The sequence below is a fragment of the Betta splendens genome, chromosome 6 (assembly GCF_900634795.4).
Source record: "Betta splendens chromosome 6, fBetSpl5.4, whole genome shotgun sequence".
NCBI lineage: Eukaryota > Metazoa > Chordata > Actinopteri > Anabantiformes > Osphronemidae > Betta > Betta splendens.
The window spans coordinates 17,611,043-17,634,983 of record NC_040886.2 but is presented as its reverse complement, the minus strand read 5'-3'; the positions used below and the strand labels follow the sequence as shown (position 1 = coordinate 17,634,983).

At 44.2% G+C, this 23,941-nt stretch overlaps 2 protein-coding genes and 1 long non-coding RNA gene across 6 annotated transcripts in view; 1 reads left to right on the top strand and 2 right to left on the bottom strand.

The window, feature by feature from the left end:
* LOC114857517 (voltage-dependent calcium channel subunit alpha-2/delta-4-like) overlaps positions 1-10,843 on the bottom strand; it is a 54,863-nt gene extending 44,020 nt beyond the window's left edge. Inside the window, exons 1-2 of one of the 4 annotated variants that reach the window (XM_055509885.1) lie at positions 10,749-10,843; positions 2,077-2,195 (exon numbers count right to left, since the gene is read on the bottom strand). In XM_055509885.1, the coding sequence (XP_055365860.1) occupies positions 2,077-2,090 (14 nt within the window). In that variant the 5' untranslated portion in view covers positions 2,091-2,195; positions 10,749-10,843. The other 3 variants (XM_055509883.1, XM_055509884.1, XM_055509887.1) reach the window with 3 other exon arrangements.
* A 5,828-nt stretch (positions 10,844-16,671) lies between these two features.
* On the bottom strand, positions 16,672-20,205 carry LOC129604243 (uncharacterized). The gene is made up of 2 exons (XM_055509764.1): positions 20,016-20,205; positions 16,672-17,804 (listed from the first exon to the last, which is right to left on the bottom strand). The coding sequence occupies exons 1-2, from the start codon at positions 20,110-20,112 to the stop codon at positions 17,155-17,157; spliced, it is 747 nt and encodes a 248-aa protein (XP_055365739.1). The 5' UTR covers positions 20,113-20,205; the 3' UTR covers positions 16,672-17,154.
* A 448-nt stretch (positions 20,206-20,653) lies between these two features.
* On the top strand, positions 20,654-22,732 carry LOC129604244 (uncharacterized). Its single transcript, XR_008694966.1, has 2 exons — positions 20,654-21,173; positions 21,299-22,732. It is a non-coding gene; the product is annotated as an uncharacterized LOC129604244 (long non-coding RNA).
* The last annotated feature ends 1,209 nt before the right edge of the window (positions 22,733-23,941 follow it).

Below are 23,941 nucleotides of genomic sequence, written 5' to 3'. Positions count from 1 at the left end.
TATGTATAAATGATGACGCACAGTAAAGTGATGATGCTCTGTAGTGCCCAAACTCTGACTGCTAATCCGGCCGTGCTGTGACTCATCATGTTGATACAGTAACTACAACCTGTAGGGCTTCTTTTTCCTTAGGTCACCACTGAATAAACTTGACAATGACAACATCCAAGTCTGGAGAACGCTCAGTGTGTGTTGATAGTAATTAAAAAAGTTTGAGATTATGGAAAATGCCAGCCGTTTAAAGGTGAATCCATCCACAGTAGGTGCTTCAAGTTCTACAAACATCAACTGCAAATCTTCACTACAGGAGGCGGCTCAACCCTTGGGCCTATGGTTCCCTGTCCTCCCCAGATCAGAACAAGAATTTGATGAGGTTTTATCACGGCTCAGGCTCCACTCGGCCGGCAGCCTTCCAAATCATTACTTTTTTAAAGACGCGCCAAGAAATTTCAGGAGTGACGTCTTGGTATCAGGAGCTACCGTCTGATTGCTGGCTGTGGCTGCAAGCTCGAGGACTTACTGTCATAAAACTCGCTTTAATCAATTAAAGCGTAGCGCTGCGGTGTGTTGACCTGATCGTGTTTCACGTCGGGAGCACCTGCTATCAGCCATGATCGCAGCTCTGAGTGGCTAAAAACCTACTGACTCACTGTGGCTCCACAGTCGGGCATGTGCGTGCGTGCGCACACACGCACACACACACACGCGCACACGCGCACATATCAGCTTACGGAGCGGCGTGCGTGCCAACAGCTAACACGCTCCTCCACGCACAGCCTCGCAAACTTTGTCATTTTATTTTCGTGCCCGTCACAATTTCACACGTCTTTTCCGGGTGTGGTTGGATAATCCTTCGCGGGGCGAACGCCTGCGAGCCGAGCTGAGACCGTCACAACCCCCAAAAACACATGAGCCCAGTTAAAGAACACGGAGCGGTTTCTTGGTTCTGCGAAGAAAACTCAGCCGACATTTCCAGCAGCTTTACTTAGAAAGGATCGAATGACTCACTAACACGATCAGCTAAAGTTGAGCTATGTAAGGTGCAGTGAAGACGATACGCGTCCATCATATCTGTTGAGATTTATTTAGTTAGTGCTTACAATAAATAGTAATGGAAGTATTAAACATTATGGGTTCAGTATTTGGAGCCTAAGCTGTGATAATGTACTTAAATATGATTCACTGATAATTGGACATTATTTTAAGAACAGTTCATAGCATCGAAGTGTTGGTCTTCATATGCTGGTTTTACTGTAACATGCTGTAAAGATTTATGTAAAATTAGCCTTTTGGCTAACTTTATAATGTGCTTGTCAAACCTGCAAATAATAAATAGGTGGGTGAAATTATTATAGTTTTATTCATGCCAATATATTTTTTAATATATTTCTTATATTTATTTATCTATATATCTTTGGGGTTGAGACTGTTGTAGAATCCTCCTGAAATCTTTTATTTTGTTGCAAGAATATGACCTTTAATATCTGCCAGTAATGTACAAATACATATAAAAGCACAACAGGACTATTAGCTATGAAAGCAAACACATTGAAAGAACGGCAGACATTGAAATTGAACTAAGTCTAGATTTAAAGATGCATAATAAAAATGTCTGTAGACTTTAATGGACCAAAGAATACCTTGATGTCCCCCTTGTGGATTAATGAGGAATGCCTGCATGCATGTACAGGGTGAGTAAATCAGTCAGTCTCTGAACATGACTCACAATAAAAGTCTGGGCTGTAGGACTCTAGACAATAATCTGTTCCAGCAGTGTCTTTTTTTGCAGTTACTCATCACACCCTGTGAAACACCCTCATGCTTCGAGACTAGAGTCAGAGCTTGTTAAAAGTAAGGATTACCTCACCGATTGTGCACGGTAAAGAAGCCGAACTCTCCGACTGAAACATTCTTTCCAGTTTACTGAAGGGACAGCAATAAACCCACCATATCTGACATGAAGCCAGAACACTGAGACAATAGTTTCTGAGCTGGTTCTCGGTTCTGACGTTATCAACGCTGCTGTTATGAACATGACTTCATGTTTAGAATTAAGCAAGATCGGCTCCTACTGACCTTTCACTTGACATAGGACCATGACATCCCACACTGGCGGCACCAGTTGGACCCACTGGCAGATTTCCAGTCTATTGATGTTGAGTCCGTCCTGACTGGTTGCTGAGGTTAGAACATCACTGCACAGAAACAGTTATGAAATTAGGGAGAAAGTGAGGGGAACACAAAAAAGGTGCTTCTTAGCTTCATATAAACCAGATCCAACATTCCAGTTAGAGAACACGTGACGGTCCACTAATCAGTAGCAACATTTATCTTTCATGTGCAATGATGGTTTGACATCCTTGTGAATGCAGTGTTCAACAGTTTCTAATGCTAAAAAGATAAACAAACACTAATGACTTTTAAATAAAGACTAATGACGTGTCTTACTATCTTGTGACTGTGTCTGAGGCTGCCCAGTGGTATCAGGGAGCAGAGGTCAGAGATCCTGGGTGCCAGAGGAGGCTGTAAAAAGCAGTGGTGGGCTGGGGTGGCCAGGTAACGCCACAGTTTTATTTATGAAGCTCCAGTCACAGCCTGGGTCATGGTTGGCCCAGTGATGGGGGGTCATAATAGCGCCCAAAGGGATAGGAAGTTGGTCACAGGGTCAGGGGTCGAGGGGGTGGGGTAAAGGTTGGGGTTTGTGAGTATGGAGGGGGTCGGATCAACAGGTGGGGCGCTGCCACAGACCGGCCACACCTGCCCTGCCTGTCAATCATCGACCAGCCGCGAGTGTGTGGTTACAGTGAGTGTGGTTTTGTGAATGAGGTGAGAGATATAAAGAGAGGCAGACACAAGGACCATTTAACCAGACTTTGTGTGTGTGTGTGTGTGTGTGTGTAAAGAAGTGAACTACAGTTACAGCAGCTTTTCATTTCATCATTCATGGTATTACCTCACTCTACTATAGTCTGTGGGTGTGTTGAGTTAATAAATTCAACCTGAAGTTATTGTCTAGATGATTTCATTGGACCATGGATGTGGTCCTTGGAATAAACTGCTACGTGTACAGTAACTTCTAAGATTGAACTGTGTATTGATAGGGAGTCGGACAGCTGCCGGTCCGTCTCCCAGCATGCCCTGCAGTCGGTCAGTCAGGCTCTCGGGTCCGTCTGGCTCTTCTGTGAGCGCTGTTTGTGTGTGCAGACGTACATTTGCTGTGTCAGTGGCAGGTGCAGATTAGCCTGACCGTTGTCCTGACAGTTGCAGTCGACCCAAAACAACACATGCAACACATACACACAAACCCCTTCAGTGAGTCAGCACCGTGTGCATCGTCCCAAAGCTGCACTCCAACATAAGAATCTGCTTCATCTAATTGGTTTATTTAAGATCATTAAAAAAAAAAAACTGTACATGGAATTAGTAACAGTTCAAACCTATACTTATATTAGCTGTGTAAGAATTTGAATCTAGATTCAGACAGATGTGAATTTATATCATCTGTTTAAGATTAAAGTCAGTAACAGAAAACTGCAATACGGAAAGATTCAACTTTTAAATTTAAAAAGCACTTAACTTGTTTAAATGTTCAGTATTTGTCCTATAAAAAGTCACAATAAAAAGTAATTACATAAATATGTATATGTATGCATCCAACTCTTTATAAAACAGTAAAATATGAGCTGCATCTTCATGCAGGCTTTCACTTTACTGTATGTTGCTGTGAGCCATTGTCTTGTTGTGTAATGGTGACAGACACATGCATGGAGCCGACCCTGTAACAGTGGACTCACTGGTGGGTCTGGCAGCGTGTGGCATGTATGTGGATGCTGTGTGTGTGGTTTCATGCTCACAGTATTTTGCATGAGATGTGATTTAATCACTCAGATACAACAAACACAGACTAGACTACAAGTACGATACACAAAAAAAAAATCAACTTTATATAAAAGGCTTTTTACAAAGTTCAGACATGGGGGAAAAAATAGTATGTTGTTATCCAACAGATCAAACTAATAGGATGTTAACAAACTCATAGAAAGTGTTAAAATGTATATTACCACTAATATTAGTTCTTATGCTTCGAGACTTCGGCAAGAACACAGGGTTCTGTTTAGGAAATAAACCCTGACAGCTCTAGAGGGCGCTAATCCTGCTATAAAGCCAGCATGTGTTGTGAGGCTGTGTGTGTGTGTGTGTGTGTGTGTGTGTGTGTTATGAAGGCCATGAGGGACCCATGAGACTCTCCAGTTGCAGGCCTGCAGACTGGCTGGCACCCTCAAAGTAGCTTCTTCATCCTGGAGACAGCTGTTGTCTCCGTGACGACACGATTGGCCAATGAGGGTGTGGGGTGGGAGGGGAGGGTTGGCCACTGTGTGTGTGTGTGTGTGTGTGTGTGTGTGTGTGTGTGTGTGTGTGTGTGTGTGTGTGACCATATCAAGTGGCATGGATGAAGTAAAGTTTTGTTGTTAATAAATAAAAATGTGCAAAATTTGCGGGCTGTTACATATCACTACATTAGTTGTGTATGACTGGTGTCATATTTGCTAAAGTAAGTGTGTGTGTGTGTGTGTGTGTGTGTGTGTGTGTGTGTGTGTGTGTGTGTGTGTGTGTGTGTGTGTGTGTGTGTCAGTTGTGCAGTCCAGTTGGCTCTGTGCAGTAAACACCATTCCTTCAGTCCCACTGTGGCTGAAGAAAAGACTCCATATAGATTCAACAACAAGGAAACATAATTCTGGGTCTGATCCTGCAGTTAGCAGCTGGACGTGTAAAGAGCCTGCTGGGACCAGACACAGGTTTCACTAAAACAGGGTTAGTTTACATCCGGTCTCAGGTCTGACCATGATTCAACCGTGCTGTTAGTCCAAAACTCGGGCAACAAACAACAATATATCAGTGCAACTCACCGAATTCAGCACATTTTCGTATTGTTATTGTAATATTATTCCCTTAACTTTCAACAAACTACTACAATCTACAGTGATCAACAGAATCTACAGAAAGAGACGACGTGTATATCAGTACTGTATGTGTTAAAAGTTTTGGATGCCGTGACGCGATAAACGAGGCCAAACACCACATTTTCTCTCAGGTTTTGGGATTCTCTTCTTCACATAAGCTGCATGTAGCATATATGGAAACACTGGGCTGTCATAGTGACAGTGATGATGTCCTGAGGCTGCTTTGATTCTACGAAGGTACATAGGTAGAAACTCAGATGGATCCATTCATGCATCACAAAACCCTAAAAAACATGATGTCACCTGAGGAAAAGCTGCGTTAGACACTAGTCATGAAGGAATTTCAATCAATTAGAGTCTGTAGTTGCTCATCTAGACCATCGGTTGACGTATGCATGACGTATGTATTTTAACTCATCCCACACTCATACAACACCATCACCCATTACTAGTCCAAACTACTGTAGAACACGGTTACCCGCTCACATTACTCTACCCCAGAGGTAGCGTTAAAGTGTCTGTGGTGATGAATCCTCCAACCTGAGCAGACAGGTGGACTTCGCACATGTCAAAAACGGTCACGGTTCTTTTATCAGGTGAGCGAATGAAGGAACGAACTGTAAAGTGATTGGCCAGATGATGCAGTGACAGGTCATGACATCTGCTGCTCAGGAAGTGACCCAACACCTCTGAATAAGAGGAGAAGGAGAACTGATGTTTTCTCAAGACACATACTATAAACAGAGAGTGATCAGAAGTACAGCTTTTCCTGTCCATCCCTTTTCTTAGACATTATATTTGAAATTTACATTGACTTTAGGTGCAGATATAAAACTGCTACAGTTTGTAAGCTATGGTAAAGTTCTGAATAAGCACATAGTATATTAGTGATCGGCGCTCACTTGCTTTGACTTTTGCTGTGTTTAAAGACATGGACGTTCATTACTAGAACATTCTCCTTAAAAATTAAATGATACTTTGAGTTGTTTTTAAGTCTAAAAGTTTTTGCATGCGTTTTATTGAATGAAATTGAAAATGTTTGGCTGTTTGATTTTGTTATTTATAAACAACTAATTAAAAAATACCCTAAATATTAATTAACAAAATTAGTCATCAGTTGTAGCCCTTTGTTTCTAGTCAGTCAACATTTATACATTTGCATTTGAATGTATTGACTTGATCTGATTTTTATCCCAGCTTCTCTCTTTGTCCACTTAACCCCTGAACATGAGTCACCTTTGACCTCGTGACCTAACGAGGAGTCAACACTTTAAAAGTGAAGGGTCTGTAGAACTGACTGAAGTGGCCAAAAAAAGGCTTTTAGTTCAGCACAATCTGATTCACTGCAATGTCATCAGGTGATGTCAGATTAACATACGAGCCCTGCTGAATTCCTCTGGAAACACTTTAAAAGCTCATTATTGGACGGGATCACCTGTTAAATGGGTTTTTGCCATGTGGTTCTCCTCGGCTGCGCCACAATCTGCGGGTTCTTGAGCAGTAGCTGGACAGAGGAACCTGACACCAACTAATCAGAAGGGGGAGGTGAGGTCAAGGTCAGAACAAACGTCCAAATATCAGGCCCAGTTGATGATCAACAAGTTCAAGGTGTCACTAGATACGGGTCTGACCAAGAAACCTCTAACGCACTCTTCAACTGACCCTGGTCTCAATGCACTCACTCCTTCTTCACTTCTACCACCAGGTCAATTCTTCTGAATATTTGACCCCTTAGTTTAAGATTCTAATGTTCTTATTGTTTCTTCAAAACAATAAGGAAACCAACTCAGGAAACTATTACTGATCACTATCAAGATAAGAGATAAGATAAGATAAGAAAAACCTTTAATAGTCCCGCAGTGGGGAAATTACCTCTCACAACAGCAGTACAGATGAGCAAGAATACAGGAACAGAACAGTTCTGTTAGAGACGACCACACATGTTTTTATAAAAGAGCATTAGTCAGTTGAATGCAAAGATGGATCAATAAATACTTTACAATACTTTCTGATTTGGACCTCAACATTATAAAAAATACATGTGTTGATGATAAGAAAAGGACGTTGTACTGTGAAGTAGTGGGCTTAATAGAGTTTGCCAAAGGAAAATATCTCCTGGATTGAAATTTAAATCTAAGATCGTTTTTTTTCCACAAGGAGCGACAGACTCCTGAACTTCACCTCTGCAATAAAACACTATAATCTTTAGGCTCCTCTTCACAGATCGATTACTTATGACCCCCCCTTGGGACTTCCTGGTCAAAAAGTCATTTGTCAGTATTAGGGTGGATCATGTTAGGAGCCACCGTAGGTATAGAGGTTAGGACACAGCAGTTGAGTAAACACCAGTTGGGGTATCGCTTTCAGGCCGGCTGCTGGCCTCACCTTAGAGTAAACAGAGGCAGCGTTCGCTCAGGTATCAAACCCAGCCACGATTTATGCATAAAAACCTACTCATTTCTGTCAAGCAGACGACACAGTGGAAGCAGAGAGATGATGACAGGCTGTCTGTGGCTCCTGTCTGGTTAACACAATCTGAGGCCCTGTCTGGGTGGAGGGTTTCATAGCAGCTCAGACTGTGAGCTGCAGGACCTGGACTGTCTGAAGGCTACGTTAGGCCCGGTTAAAGAGTTAGCAATAAGGATTGTTTTTCCTAATACTAGAGAGTATTTTAAGAAATGTTCTGACATTAAGGGCTACAAAATTTAGAGTCAACATCAAAATTTGCATTCGCAACATGTGCAACATCAAAATAAGCGGCTTGTTTTATTTACCTACATGAACTCCCAGCAGGCTGAGAGTTCGCTCCCCAAAGCCGGACAAAGAACATGGTCAGTAAAGGTCGCGACCTTTCACTCATCAGGTTCACGTCCGATCACAGGGTCACAGACCTGAAGCGTGTTTCTGCCTGTGAAGTAGCTGGTTACGGAGTTAACACTCTCAGAATCTACAGTAGTCAGGGGGAATAAAGTTTCCTACACGGCTTCTCTACCAATTTACTACTGTAATAACTGAGCAAAATCACTGCATTAACTAATACTGTTTCAATATTACACAGAATAGCTGTATAATTGATATTTGTTACTTTATTGGCTGTAAATGGACAATGGTCATATTTGTGGTCATTATTATAACTACCTGCCCAAGTGATGCTGAAAGAAATTGTTTCTTCTTCTTCCTTCCTTCCTTCCTTCCTTCCTTCCTTCCTTCCTTCCTTCCTTCCTCCTCCTCCTCAAAACTGAACACTAAACTTATAAAGCTTTGAGCTCCATCTCATCTTAAAGATAGCTCCACATCTGAGTGCTGGTCTGCTTGAGAGAGATGGTTCAGGCCAAGGCAGATAATTGCATGACTTGAGATGACTTTGGTTATGATTTAACACTTATGCTGTAAATAGACTGACTCCATTTCTAGGCCCTTTTTATAACCTGGTACAAAGCTGTAAACATCTCACTGCTGGTTTGGCATTGAACTTTTAGTCTCTAGTCCGGTGTTTGACACTAAGATATCACATTTCCAAAACAGCGGTGACTCTCCATGAGGCTGATGAAATATTCAATGATGCTTGGGTTTCAGCTCTTCACCAGCCTGAATCCTGTGGCTCACACCATAGCATCCCCCCGGGCATGTCGCCCTCCAGACCAGCACCGCCCTCACTGGAGTTTGGCCCTCGTCAGTGGGAAGCGGGCCCCTGGGAGCCATTTATATCTCCACTCCAAGCTTACAGGGCAGCGCTCGTACCCCTGCACTACTCTGCCAAGTGTTAAAAGAGAGATTCTTAAATATGAAGCAGCTATATGTACCACGGCCTGGAGCTTTAAATGAGCGCTTCATCTAGGTGGGGGTTGAGTTTTCTCTTCTTACACCCAAAAGCACTCAGAGCCAAGGCCAGCTGTCTGTTGACAGACCGGCCATCTTGGAAAGTTTTTCTGTGGGTGGTGTTTGAGGGAAGGTCAATGATTCATTGGATTTAAACATGATATAAATGTAAAGACTCAGCTTCAGAAGACTGAAAGCAACAGACTATAAACAAAAACAAAAAAAATATGCAAACATAGTAAAAAAAAATGCTTTAAAAGAAAATTAAAACAAATACAGTGCTGTGACAGTGAATATGCAACAGCAGATTACTTTTACTACTTTTTACATCAATAAAATGCAGCAGTTTAATGGAAATAAAACTCTAAAAGAACCAATTGTTTTGTTTTTTTTAGAAATATCTATATTTTTATTGCTTGAATTGCTGATCATTTGTCTGTTCAGGTCATTTCATATACTTCCCTTATATTGGTATTTTAGTTTTTACAAGATGATATGATAGATAAAAACTATATTCTGCCTCGAATGTGAAAGTGTGAAATGCCCTTTCAGAAGATTTGAATTTAATATTTGCAGGTTAAAAAAAACAACAACACAATAAAGAATATTCCACTATGACACATCGTGACATAACGACAGGAAGTGTGGGAACATTGCTTCAGTGAAACCAGAGTTCCAGAGTGAGGAGCTGGGATAGCCGAGTGCTCCCAAAAATAAAGCCCAAAGACTCCGGGGCCTCCAATTGGGAATGTGAGCTATGGAGGCCTCTAAGCCCTGGGACCAGATTCCTGCCTAAAATAGCGACCTGAGCAGAGAGAGACGTTCTGAGGCCACAGAGCAGCTTTCTGCAGGAATTTACACTTCAGTTAATTGGCGGTTTCTTCAAAGTGCTGGCAGACAGAATGAAGACCCAGCAATATTTGTCATATTTGCTTTATGGCAGGACTGCCCTGACCTGTCACCTGCTGACTGTAGGCCCATTATGATGCTGCTGATTGTTGTCAACTATTTACCATTATCTGCAAAAGACTGCGATCACTAAACAACTGCTAGAGATTTTAAGTCAGATATCAAGCTGTTAATTTTTCTTTAATTTATTAAGGCAACTGTTTGAATTCTTCTCATAATGAAAGCGTTCACACCCTGGTTGAATGCTGGCAAACACACCCGAGTCATTGTTTGATTAAAATAAGTCATACTCATCGATTACTGTAGACAATATTATACTGGAATACAATGAACAATATATTGAGACTTAGGTAAACATAAATAACTTGATGATAAATGGTGGTGTGATAACTGACACATTTTAGCACAGACAGCAGCAGGTTATGTCGTCCAACCTATTACTTACAGCCCCCGTAACAGAGGGAGCAGAGACAAAACAACGTCTGTATGGTTTATAACGTTGAATGTGTCTATGTGGAAATGACCTATCTGAGCAATAAAGATGAATGTGTTTGTCAGCTTTCTCTTTGATTCTCACTATAAAATAACACAACCACCATCTGATGAGCACAGTAATAAAAAAAACAATAATAATATAAACAACTCACCCACTAGAAGACAGAACCGTCAAATGAGACAGACTCCAGTCACAGTGAAAGACTGGGGGCAGATAACAAGTAGCGACCAAGCAGTACTACAAGGTTGGCTTAGATGTTCTATAATAATCACGTTCACAACTTGTTTAATATTTTAGGAGTCCAACCACAACTGTAACACGCAGTGAATGTCCCCGAGGCTTCAAGCAGCAGTGCAAACACAAACAGACACGAGGTTAAGGTCTACTCACGCTATCTGAGGCCTACTGCGGGTCAATCAAGCTAATCACTTAGCGTTAGCTATTTTTTCCTTCCGGTAACTTCTTTTTATAATGCATGATCCTCACTAACGCCTCTTTGTCGTGTTTTTCGCTAACTGCACTAAGTACAAGGTGACTCGTCATGTTTATTTCATCAACGTCACCTGCTTCCAAACTTGCCATCAACCGCTGCAGTTGTGGTGCAGTACCCGGTTCCACCACTATCACTAAGAGCAATGCATCATCCGTTAGGAGCCAGAGGGGCGCTGTTTCACCCTTTGAAGAAAGTAGTTTAAAATGATAAGAATAAGAAAACCTTTAATTGTCACAGTGGGGAAGTTGCTTCATACAACAGCAAAGAGCACAGTATGGAGTACAGAAGTACAGCGACAAAATTAAAAGTGGGTAGAGTGAATATGGAGTCATTGGAAGGGTTATTGCATGTTGTATACTGTATGTTGTAAATATGAATCTTGCACTGTTTTGCACAAATTTTGCACAGAAGATTTATTGCATATTGTATTAATGTATAAATATTGCACAGAGTTTGCACAAATATTGCACAGAGGAGATTACTATATAAACCACTGATGCAGTGGGTGAGTTCATGTAGCGGGAGGTAGTTAACAGTTCTGATTAGACAGTGTGACAGCAGCAGCTGGGAAGGATCTGCAAAATGTCTCCCTCACACCAGGGTGGATCAGTCTGCTACTGAAGCTGCTCTCCAGAGCAGGCAGAGTCCAGAGGGTCCTCGCTGCTTTATGGTCCGTTTTCTCTTCAAACACATTCAACCCAGATTCTGTAACTTTGAAGCTGTTAAAATAAGCGTCTTTATCTGAATATGGTCGGATCCAGTTTACTGATGCATGTTTGAGCCTCATAAAGAGTCCGCCAGTGGGTCAGAGTCCTGGTCCATGATGGATGTGAGTTTAGCCAGGACCCTTCTCTCACCACCTCCTGCACCGTGTCCAGAGTGCAGCCCAGGACAGAGCTGGACTTTTTGATGATCCTGTCCAGTCTCTTCCTGTCCCTCACTGTGATGCTGCTGCTCCAGCAGACCACGCCGTACAGGACGGCTGATGCCACCACAGAGTCAAGGGCTCCAGGAGTGGCCCCTTCACTCCAAAAGACTCCTCAGCAGGTAGAGTCTGCTCTGACCCTTCCTGTACAGTGCATCCGTGTTATGAGTCCAGTCCAGTTTGTTGATCAGATGCACACCCAGGTACTTATGATGGGGTTAAGAAAAGGATTATGACTAACCCTATTTGTGAATATATAATTTATTATATTGCTTTAGAAAACAAAATGAACACATTGACAGTCACATTTGTTGTTGTTTTTAGGGTTTTTAAGGTTTATTGTGATCACATGTGACCACAGAGCTCTGTTTTAAAATCCTAGGCCGTGTTCGTGGTTGATATTTCTTTATTTTGCTTTCATTTTGGATGATTTGCTGCTATGTTGAAAATATATATCTTCACATACCTTGTAGTACATGTATATACAGTATATCTTATAATAAGTAGAATTATACACTTATATAATAAGTAGAATTTATTGATTGCATCTCTGTCCGTCTCTGTCAGGCAGAGTTCACAATGTCAGCAGGCAATGTTTCCTGGGCTCAATGAGGATCAGAGCTGTTATGTGTTTCACAGATGGACAGACACCTGTTGTAATGAGACAATGACCCCCAGCCAGGAGGTCAGAGGTCACAGAGCTACACAAACACACTGACCTGCTTCTGTAGGTTGATCAGATAGAGCTGTATTCATGGTACTGCAGGAAGTAATAAAGTACTGTTTAAAGTTCACATTACTTTGACTTAATAACATTAACAACACAAGAAAATAACAATAATAGAGGTATACAAAAAGGAAATTATGGTTATACCAAAGATACAGAAAGTTTCTATTTCTATGAATTAAAATATAACAACCTAAAATAATTAAAGATAAATCATAGGTAAGTAAAGGACAATTGTGAAGACCCAATAAACTTATTTGCACTTCATTTCAACATAGTAAAAGTGTTGTTGTAAACAACTTCAGCAGCTTTAGCTCTTAAAACTGTATTTGTATTTGTATGTATGTATTTCTTTCCTGTTACAAACTAAACTGATTGACAACATAATTGTAAGTATGTCATCTGTGTCCTAGCATTTAAACAAGGAGATCATCAGAAAAGTTTAGGTTAGAACAGGTGACGTCTCAGGATAAAAAGGTGACGACCTGATGTCAAACCTGCACAGTAAACTGTGTGGGTCATAAACTCAGAGTGGAGCTGCAGTGTCAGCAGTCCAAACACTGGTGGAGCATCTGGAAACACCATCCACCTCCACCTCTGACACTGCTTCCACCGTGTAGCCCCTTCAAGCAGGCCTGAGGACACTGGAGGGCCTCGTGGGGGGCAGCAGCTCGTCTGAGGACCTGAGGGAAGTGTTTGGGAAGGAAACTCCCACGGGGGACAAACGATCCTGCCATGTTACCGAACAGGACGCCGCGACCTGGAAGTCTTGTTTTCTACATCAGACTCAGCATGGGAGACCAATCTCTGCACGGCCCCATGGGAACTAAAGCACTGTGAAGAATGAGGGGGAGATGGGTGCTGATGATTTTCATACAATATCTCTATCAGAAGAAGAATGAACTGTATTAAACGTCCCTCTACCATCACTCTACTGTACGTCACCTGGAGGAGAGACTGTAAAATTACATGACAGCTGTTATCTGCCAGATAAATGTGGAAGATTTTTTTATACTGTTATAAAATTACAGTAACATGAATTATGAGCACATGAACACTTGGCCTCATTTTACATGAAACTGGATGTATTGAATCCGAGAGGTACGAGAGTTTTGTAAACTGACATGAAAAAACGTCAGTGAAAGGAAAAACAGCACAAATGTAGATGATCCCAGTCGCTTTACTCTGGGTCTAAACACACCTGAACACAGACTGATCCCTCATGCCCCCTCAGGTTACCCCTCCTTATGTATAGCCTGCACCCCGACCCGACCCGACCCGGCCTGAGGTGCAGTCAGTGTGAGCTTCAGCCAGTTTGATATTGAATCCAATACCAGTGCTTAAATAAAACAAGGGAGCCGAGCTGCAGCGTCACCTGAAACAAGGCTTGTTTTATTTACAGTACCATGACTAGTCCATGACTTGAATTAGTAAATGTATTGAAGGGGGGCTTTTTTTCTTTGGCCTTCATTTGTAAAATAACAATGGTTGCACCATCATTTTAGAATGAATACAAGGAAACTGAGAAACAGAAACATTAAAAAAATGATCCAACACATGCAAACAGCCAAAAATGAGACAAAACAACTGCTCGAGACAACACAGCGCCGTATTTATCCAAATGTACAGTAATGACATTCCCTCCAGGTGAATCTGAGATACAGCAATGATGTGATGATAGATTATACGGAAATATCCATATATCTAAACATGGGGCGCCTTTGGGATGAACTGGCTGCCGGCTGTGAGCCAGACCTCCTCAATCAACACTAGTTAAACCTCACTAATGGACTAGTGGCTGAATATTCCTGCATCCAGGTTCAACATGTGGTGGGGTCCCACTACTTGGACCAGGAGAATGGAGGGTAGAACCTCGCTTTTTAGGAAGTGTGGCCCAGTGTCACAGCCGCTTCTTCTCTGTCATCGTTTGGACCCCACACTCTCTCCTGATCTCGCACACACTCAGGCTGCTGAGCCCCTTCCTGCTCCTCCTGGTTGGTTGGAGCAGCAGACCCCCCACCCTGCCCTGGCAGCGTGCCGGGCCGCGGAGGGCAGGCCGGCGCCTCCGCTTCTTACAGCGCCAAACTGGACGGGTCCACACATTGGCCTGTGAGTGGAAAGTGGGATTAGATCCTGCGGTTTGTCTAAATCCACTGACCCGGGGAAAAGAAAAGCTCCCACTGCGGTTTTCTGAGGCTGCCGGGGTCCGATTAAGAGCCTGGAACACCATTACAGAACATTTGAGGTATTTAGCCGGAGCGGAGCGACGGGCACTGACTGCAGCAGGTGGAGCTTTATGAGGCTCAAACATGCATCAGTAAACTGGATCCGACCATATTCAGATAAAGACGCTTATTTTAACAGCTTCAAAGTTACAGAATGTGGGTTGAACGTGTTTGAGGACAAAACGGACCATAATGCAGCGAGGGTCCGTCCAGCTCGTCTCTGATCCAGAACCTCCACAAAACAAGCGACCGGACGAGGCCTCAGTAAAAACCAAACACAAGGGGTGACGTCAGGAAGTCACAGCCTGAAACCATCCCTGTAGTTGAATGTGCGGCATTTAATAAAAGCTCAGTTGAACTCAGACACGTTTCACCGACATCATACTGAAGGTTTGAGCTGTTTACTAAAAATAGGCATTTTGTACAGATTAATCAGTTTTCTGTTGAGATACTGTAGATGTGATGGTTATTTACACACCTCAGGCAGATTATCATATAAACGTACACCCACCACCCACTTAGGCCTCCTCTTTGTCTGTAGGATGAAGTTTTGTACTAAGCAGATTTTACATTTCCAGACATGGTGAATTGGAGTGTAGCTTTTTGACCAGTGGTGAGGTTTTTCTTTGTATATCAGCAGTTGTCAGTGAATGACGATTATTCGCTTGCTTATTTTGTAATGTCAGACTTCTTCGCCCCATGAAGACACAGCTATGCTCCAACACCACAGTACATGCGCGGCTGTGCATCGTGTGACATTTCCTGTGTGAAGCACCTTGCAGCGGCTTAAGTGCAGATACTTGCAACCCCAGTGGGAATCAAACCTGGGACCTCAACGGTCAGAGTGCCTTGCTCTGCGCAGGACACTTGATCTGAGTCATATCGGAGGGTTTAAATGGGTTTAAATGAGGGCTCTGGGGAGGGGAGGGCTGAGGCGGTGGGGAGGAAGGGGCATGGGGTGGGTGTGTGTGTGTGTGCGATGGGGGCGAGGAGAGGAGATGAATGGCTGGCGTCAAGAAGCGCAGAGGGGCATTCTGGGAACTGGTCATGCTGAGGTCTTCCTTATGGCTCTCTATGAGAAATGGAGAGAGTGCGACAGGATCCACATGGAGCCGACAGCCAAGTGTTTTAGCTTCCTCTGACTCACACACACACACACACACACACACACACACACACACACACACACACACACACACACACACACACACACACACACACACACACACACACACACACACACACACACACACACACACACACACACACATACACACACACTCTCTTTTCTCTCTATAATTTTGTTTTGGAAAAACACAAGCTCATGTTTCCTCTCTCTGAGCGCCACCAGGGCTCTCATGCTTTCATGTGTCCATGCAGCTCTGACCCGCTGCTACTTAAGGAACGCTGTTTGGCCACCGCGGGGCTGAGGCCAGGGTTTGGCAGGCAGGCAGGTGCTGATGGACACAAACTCCATAATGCTGAGCAAACCGTGTGCCAAGAGGCTAATGGCAGCTTTGAAAATGCCAGAGGAACAGAGGGAGTTTGAGCAGAGGCTATGGGGAATCTGCCAACAGAGAAAACCTGCAGGATGCGGATGTTCCTACAAACAGTGGTAGTAAAACTGTAAAATCAAGCTTCACGCCACCTGATGGGTCTCACTACTGTAGTACATATGGGTTAGTGGCTACACAACAACAATAATCCTCTTCATCATTTAACACTTCCTGTCCGCTCATGATAAAGCTTTCACACAGGGGCAAACAAGGTAGAAAGGACACACACACACACACACACACACACACACACACACACACACACACACACACACACACACACACACACACACACACACACACACACACACACACACACACACACACACACAGGAAATCAGAGACTAAGAAATATCTAATAAACCTACTCAAAGTACGAGGTGCAAACAAATCCAGGAAACAACCTGGCGTCACTACCTGTAGGTGAGACCGGTCAGAAGCACAGAAACGTATGAGCCACAGGTGTGTGGGTTGGTGGGCGGAGTCAGAGGTCTGTGAACAGGACACTGTGCAGCTTAAGGTGCAAAAGCTCAAGAACACGGTCTGGTTTAGTAGAGAAATGATGAGAAGCAAATTTTTATAAAAACTGTCCAGGAAATGAAATGACAGATCAGGCACACACAAAACCTGGGAACAGTAAATTCCTCAGAATAAATATGAGTAAATACCAGAGGTTCAGCGACTGATGACTTACTGGACGGAAAGGACCAGTGTGACACTGCAACGTGTCAAACAGATAAACAGCCTGGGAGGTTTAAAGCAGTGAGTCGTAACATCGGGGTGTGAAGATGTAGAAAACCACCGAATGAATCAAACCAGCAAAACCAGCAAAACACTGAAGTGAATCCACTGCAGCTTTAACTCTGTTTAAATCACATTTTAATGTCCCTGTTTTGAAGCATCCACTCAGACGTGGTTTAAGGTGACGCCTCCTGGTCGTCAGCTGCTGAACCAATAGTTTTTCTAACCACTTGAGGAATGTTTCATCCAACTGTCGACGCTCAGCTCATCAAATGGTGATGTGGAGGTGTCCAACGGATACGTCACCATTTGCACGGAACAAGAATGTAACAAAGTGTGTGGACCACCAGAGGAGGACAGGACACCTCTGAGGCATCGTTAGGAGCCCACATCCAGAGAGGGTCAGGCTCTGCTCTGGCCCAGGTCTGGCACTGAGCTGGGTCTGTGTATGGGTCTGGTTTGGCCCGGGTCTGGCCCAGGTCTGGCACTGAGCTGGGTCTGTGTATGGGTCTGGTCTGGCCCGGGTCTGGCACTGAGCTGGGTCTGTGTATGGGTCTGGTCTGGTCCGCGTCTGGCACTGAGCTGGGTCTGTGTATGGGTCTGGTCTGGCCCGGGTCTGGCCCGGGTCTGGCACTGAGCTGGGCCAGTGTATGGGTCTGGTCTGGCCCGGGTCTGGCCCAGGGCTGGGTCTGTGTATAGGTCTGGTTCTGGGTCTGGTCCGGGTGTTTGTTCACTGCTGCCGTTCCTGTCGCACCACCAGGCCGACGCTCTGTGTGTGTTCCCTCCGGGAGCTCAGCTGGACGTCTGAGAGGACGTAGGGAATCAAACGGCCGGGGCTGAAGGTAAACGTGGAGCTGCTGTGATCTTAGCTGAGGTCTGAGGAGCTCCAGCAGAGCCGAGCAGGAGGGGGCCCGGTCACACGACGGGGGCCGGACTGGACACCACACGGGTCCTGTCAGAAACAGGTCGTAGGACATCAGACTCCTGCAGCTAATATTATGTTATGGAATCAGATATTTTATAGAAACTGACATTAAATCACCCAAAACATCCCAAAAAGAAAAATATATATTGCAAATATATGAAAATATATGATAATAAAATCTTTTACAACTTTTAGTAGCTATCAGAGCAAACTGTGAAGTATCAGACTGTGGAAGCTCCAGCAGGTTAAAGGGTGACAGACCACACAGAGAGAACACATCATGACCCCCCCCCCCCCCAACACACACACACACACACACACACACACACACACACACACACACACACACAGACACACACAGTGTAATGTGAGTCTCGTTGCTCTGATCATTACAGTGCATCATACAACCAGAAGAGTGCGTACACCCAATGACCAAAGCCTTAAAGTACAACAGACCTCTAAAAACAGGTCTGTCCTTTAATAAAAGGTCTGTTGGATTGTTTTTCGTCAGTGTTTAAATTCCCATCAGACTATAAAATTTTTGGTGACATTCTGTGTTGTTGAATTGTCATGCTCCTATTAACTGCTTTTCTTGTATTGAAATGCTGCAACAACTGGAAGCTCCCTTTTCTATATCACGGTTGACTGGTTTCCCACAGACCCTGAACACATCACGAGTGGAGAATGTGTTCTACCATCTTTAAAAATAGTCCTGTTTTGAACGTCCCTGTCCTCCAAGCATCACCATTCATCATTGTTTAATTTCTGACACATAACGCAGCGGCATCCATTTACCCCTCACTAGGCCACAGCCGGCTATATTTGCCCCTTTAATGAGGAGGGGGCATTCCAGAGGATCTCTGTGTGATCACAGCGTCTGGCACAAAAGGCAGCCAGGGGGTGTTGGGGAATTTACTTTCCTCTGATTTCAGGACAACAACATCCTTCAAAAGGCCAGCGTGCTGAGCAGCGGTTGCTCATCCACATGATGACAACAGCACGTAAGCGCTCACGGAACCAGCAGCCGGTGGGTTCTGGTCCCTGTAACCGAGCGGGTCCTGGTGTCAGGCACCAGCGGTGACACGTGGCGCCTGCAGCCTCGAGGGTCCTGTGCTCTGTCTCTAACTGTATTTGCCTCCGCCCACAGAGTTGGTAATGAACTGAGGAGTTTGAAGCTGATGATGATCTAGAAGAAACGTAACAGACAGCTGTCGTTTCAACAGTTTCACATGCACTGATCTTCAAAATCGCTCCTGAAGCAGTTGATCCTGAGCACCGAGTCAGATGATGTGTTTTTGTACCGTTTCCTGCACCAGCTGTTCTGTCTGAAGCATCAGGACATGAGCGCTGACATGAGTCCAGAGCGGCGGCATATTTATAATCTGGGTCATGTGATGAGAGACAAGAATTCAAAACGAGAGGCGGCGTTTCTCCGCGGGATGAGTCCTCTGGGAAACGGATTCTGGCTCCGCTTTCGCTGCTAGAGGGAGCTGCGGCTGAGAGCCCAGCATTCACACAAGGTCCAGCTGCAGACCCTGAATCAGTCAGAATCTGCAGGCTTCAAAGCCGCGACCATCACGTCGATGAGCGACGAGCAACCGTCTGCAGGGCGTGCAGAGTGTGAGCGGTGGGTAAAGCCACGGAGCCCCAGCGTGGACAACGAGGCCGTTGTTTGGCTGGTGGTTTACAGCAGGCAGCAGGTGTGAGAGCCGGCACCTCTCCTGTCACACCCGCCGTTTTACGTTCACTAAGTGTCTGCCCTCAGCTCCTGCTTCAGTATCTGTCTGCTTCTCCCAAATCACTTCATTTTTCCAATCAAATCATTTCCAGAGCGCAGAGATACTGTGAGATTTTAAAAGTCTGAAGACGAAGCAGATAAATGCTCTATCACTGATGTGGAACGGACTGTGAACGTACGAGTCCGAGTGAAGAGCAGCAGTGACGACACAACGTCTGAGAGAAGCTGAGTGTGTTGACACCTGCACAGACAGATGTGTGATAGCGTGGACCTGGGTGGAGGCTGTAACAATGGCAGGTAAACTGCAGCTCTTCGTCTGAGGAACCGCTGGGAGACACACTGTATAGCTGCTAGAGCGGGTTCTCTGAGATCAGTGTAACCCGTAGGTCCATCTGTGGGAGCACACAGCACTGCACTGAAGCCGCCAGTGTTTACAAAACTACACCTAGTAATGGAAGTCACTGCAGATGTAAAGGGAGTGAACATGTGGCCTCCATCACCTGGTGGAGGCTCACCGACCACCTGAAGCGAGTCTGTACTGGTGGGAATGGGGAGACTGGATCCCCTGGGGGGCAGCCAGCCCCTCCAGTCACTCATGGTTCCCCAAGTAGCCAACCTGAAACATGAGGAGAAGGTAAGGAGGGGGTTCACCCAAGAACCAGGGCCACGGAGGAGACTCAACTAATGGATGGTCAGCAGGTCGGTGTCCAAACGACTCGTAATTAACATGGCATCACCAAAATGAGATATTATCCTTCTCAATACAGATGCATTTAAGATAAATGTTAATGTGAGCAACAGGAAACCGCCTGGAGCTGATCCACAGGCTGAACCTCAAGCTAAATGCTAACATGCTCATTAGACAGCATGAAGTCGCAGCAGCTCATTAAAAAGGAGCTGACGACGGTGCGTCCTCTGGGGACCAGGAGTTTGGGACCTGCTTCAAACAGGTTGTCGTGTGGTGGATGAGACGCTGGTCTGTGGGTTCCTGCCTTCGCGGCGCCGGTGCCGGTGCTGGCCTGGTTCAGAACTGGCTGTGGTGAGAGCGTGTGTTCTGAGTCTGGGACGTCAGTGCTCTGAGCGTAATAATCATAATCTCATCATGGATTAATAAAGAAACCCGCTGTGCAATGTTGACCTCTGTGTTGTAAAATCACACTTACGCTGGTGCTAAATATTGTTTTTTTTAATAACTGGAGCTCACTCGTGTTGGCGTCATTTTTATTTTATAGACATTTGCTGTGCTCGCGCACCGGATGAACTAGAGCAGCTGACCGGGAAACCGTTGATCCGGAAAATTGGCCAGATTAATGCTGCGGCAGAGGGCCGTTGGTGCTGATGGCGTTTCCAGATGGACCGCGGCGTTGGCAGCGCTGGCATTTGTGCCGCCGCGCGGCCTCCGACCGCTGCCGCAGCTTTATGACTCGTGTCAATTCATGTGAGCGCCGAGGCCCGGACCCGGTCGGCAGCGGCTCGGGACACCTCGTTATCCGTCCCTGAAGGCAGGCCAGGTCTCGGGCCTCGCCGGGCCCTTCGGCAGGTGGTTCAGTCTGACCCATAAGTTATCCAACGGTTCCGACGGTGAATACAACTCTATATGCAGAGGAAACGACCAGAGGACATCATGGAAAAGCTCTCGTTACAAGCGCAGTAACAAAGTGGGTCAAATAGTAAATACTCAGCTGGGCGGTCAATTGAGTTACACAATGAAGCTGGTAAACAACAACTATACACTTGTTTCTTGGAAATGCTGCCTCCCAAGCGCTCGTGTGTGTGTCTCCAGAAGCCGGGCTGCGAGGCGGTCTGTGCTGCGTTGGCGGCGCTGGAGCTGCTGCATCTGCAGCTGAAGGAGCAGGTGGACGTCCTGCTGGAGCGGAACCAGTTGGCGCTGGAGCACGGCGACTCGCACACGGCCAGCGTGGTGACGGGCCGCCTCCTGACGCCCGCGTGGAGCGCCTGGCGCTGCTGGGAGGCCTCCTGAGCGGCGCCGCCGGCTGGGCTGCACCGTCGGCCCCACGGGGGGGGGGTACGTCCTGAACGAGCTGCAGGAGGAGCTCCGCCGATGACCCACCCGGGTCTGGGAGCGCTCACGCTGGGCTCACAGCAGGCTTTTAGTGAAAGTCCACATGAGGCCGACTGAGGACCACAGTAACATTTGGGAAAATGTGCTTATTTGGAATATTCTGTATCGATAAACTGTAAAGATGTCCAGTGTGGAGCTAGACACAGCTTCTCTGTCTAGTGTTAAAGCACATTTGGGACATTTAAAGTCAAAAAAGGGGAAATTTACTTTTCCTCAGTAAAATAAGTTTTAATATTCAGTTTAAGATTTTAATTATACCATAATAAAGAAAACAGACAAAACTACCCACATGAAATTATAATGAATCAATAGTTTTACTAACTTTACACATATTAACCAAGCGCATAAAAAGGTTGAGTCACATACTCACATGAATTGAATTTGTCACGTTTTTGTCATTGTGACCAGAGAATGACTTGTATTAAAGTTAACTAACCTGGCATCGTCCAAGCTAACCTAACTTAGCTTAGCTTAGCTTAGCTTAGCGCAACAATGCACATTCCAGCTGTTAAGAGCTGATGTTTTCACTAAAAAACAACAACAACCACCACAGTAACTAATCCTGTGCACAGGTTTATGTCAGCTGTTGAGTGAACAGGACACTATATAGACTGATGTTAAGTCTCCAGTATTAGTACACTGAATTTAGAATAAGTTATGTTTATACACATTGAGCATAATGTAAGTGTATTTTTCTAATTGTAGAAATCTGAACAAAGCTACCTTTTAATTGTGTATTTGACTGAATCAGTTAGATGTTTAAACACAGAATGTACATATTTTCCTACTGCACTAGAGCTTGTGAAATGTAAACATAACTTACCTTTAAAGTATTTTATTCCTTCTTTAAACTTGTTTGGTCTCGATAGGTGAACAGAGCTCCACTGGGGACGAAGCCATAATTAAATACCTTTTAGTTTAATGGTGCTTGTTTTTTTTCAAATGTAGCTGCACATTAATGTGATAATTGTGAAGTTTGCCGTAATTAGTCTTTTTTAGATACAGCTACAGTTAAATAATTATTTAAACATTACCACATTATTAGACTTAATTCCTGTACCTCCAACTGTTTAATTTTGACTACAGTGTAGTTGTTGTTGTTCATAGGTGAATAAATAAAAGATGTGTATCTGAGTCTATAATGACTCGAACTCAGTATTTCTCCCACGTCACTCAACAATATGCTCAAATGCTACTTTTAAATAATTTACATTTTTTAACTTCTGTGTGATTTGGGACGTCAGGGTTTGGTCCAGGTCCAAAAGGCCTGTCTATCATTTTTGAAGTGATCCTCTTTTGATTTTATTATTTTGTAGCTGCCTCTGACCCTCTATGACATGCGAGACACTGATCAGTCCACAGTCTGAAAGACAGCTCGTCTTCGGTGCTTCATCTGACTGGGACAGTCTGCGCCAGGGTCTGCTGTGCAGCGCCCTCTAGTGCGGAAACGTGGTACTGCAGCTGCATGAACGAGTGGCGGCAGCTGCGAGACGAGCCGCAGAGAGTGACGAAAAGCACCAACAGAGAAAATAAGACCATCGACGTTTGCTTGGTTACTGTGTTCACACTTTCATGCACTATTCACACTTTAAAAATGGTGTAAGACTGCACAGACATCAGCCGCTCGCTCCGTTTCCTTACACAACGATTGGATGAAGATGTATTTTAGAGTTAAGCTGAAATAATTCGTGAAGTTTTTCCCTGTTAAACGTTTTTATATATGGTTCAATCATTTCCACCTAAAACTGATTTTAAAACTAGACCTCACTACTATTGCAGTTAATGAGGAGATCAAAGATCACTGTTGTATAGACGAAACATATTCCAGTTGGTAGGAATAAATGGATTTATGACTAATTTAAATGCATCATTGTGATTTTGATGAGACAATTTTTACCAGATCTTACGCGTCCAGATGTGATATTTTCTGCTTTAATTTTTAAAAAGAGCTTTTAAACTTTAATTGTTGACATAAATAAATACATTTTCTAATAAATGTATTCGGTTCAATTTGCTTTGTATCAGAATGTCGGTTTCCGCATTTCAGCATTTTAGTTTGACTGCACATGAAGCTTACAAGTTCGTTAAAAAGTTGTGAACTTTCCCTGTAGCTTAAATAGAACACTGCAGTTAAGCAGATACAAATGGTTTAATAATGAAAGCTCGTCCAGTGGACGCATAATTGGAGGCAACTGTGTAAACAGATAAAAATAAAACTGCTGTAATGATCATAATAAATATCTTCAGCTACAAACACCTTATCAATAATACAGCTGACAAATGAAAAGTTGTTATTTTTATTTATGTGACAAATGCCTATTTACTTTTAGGAGATTATGTTTA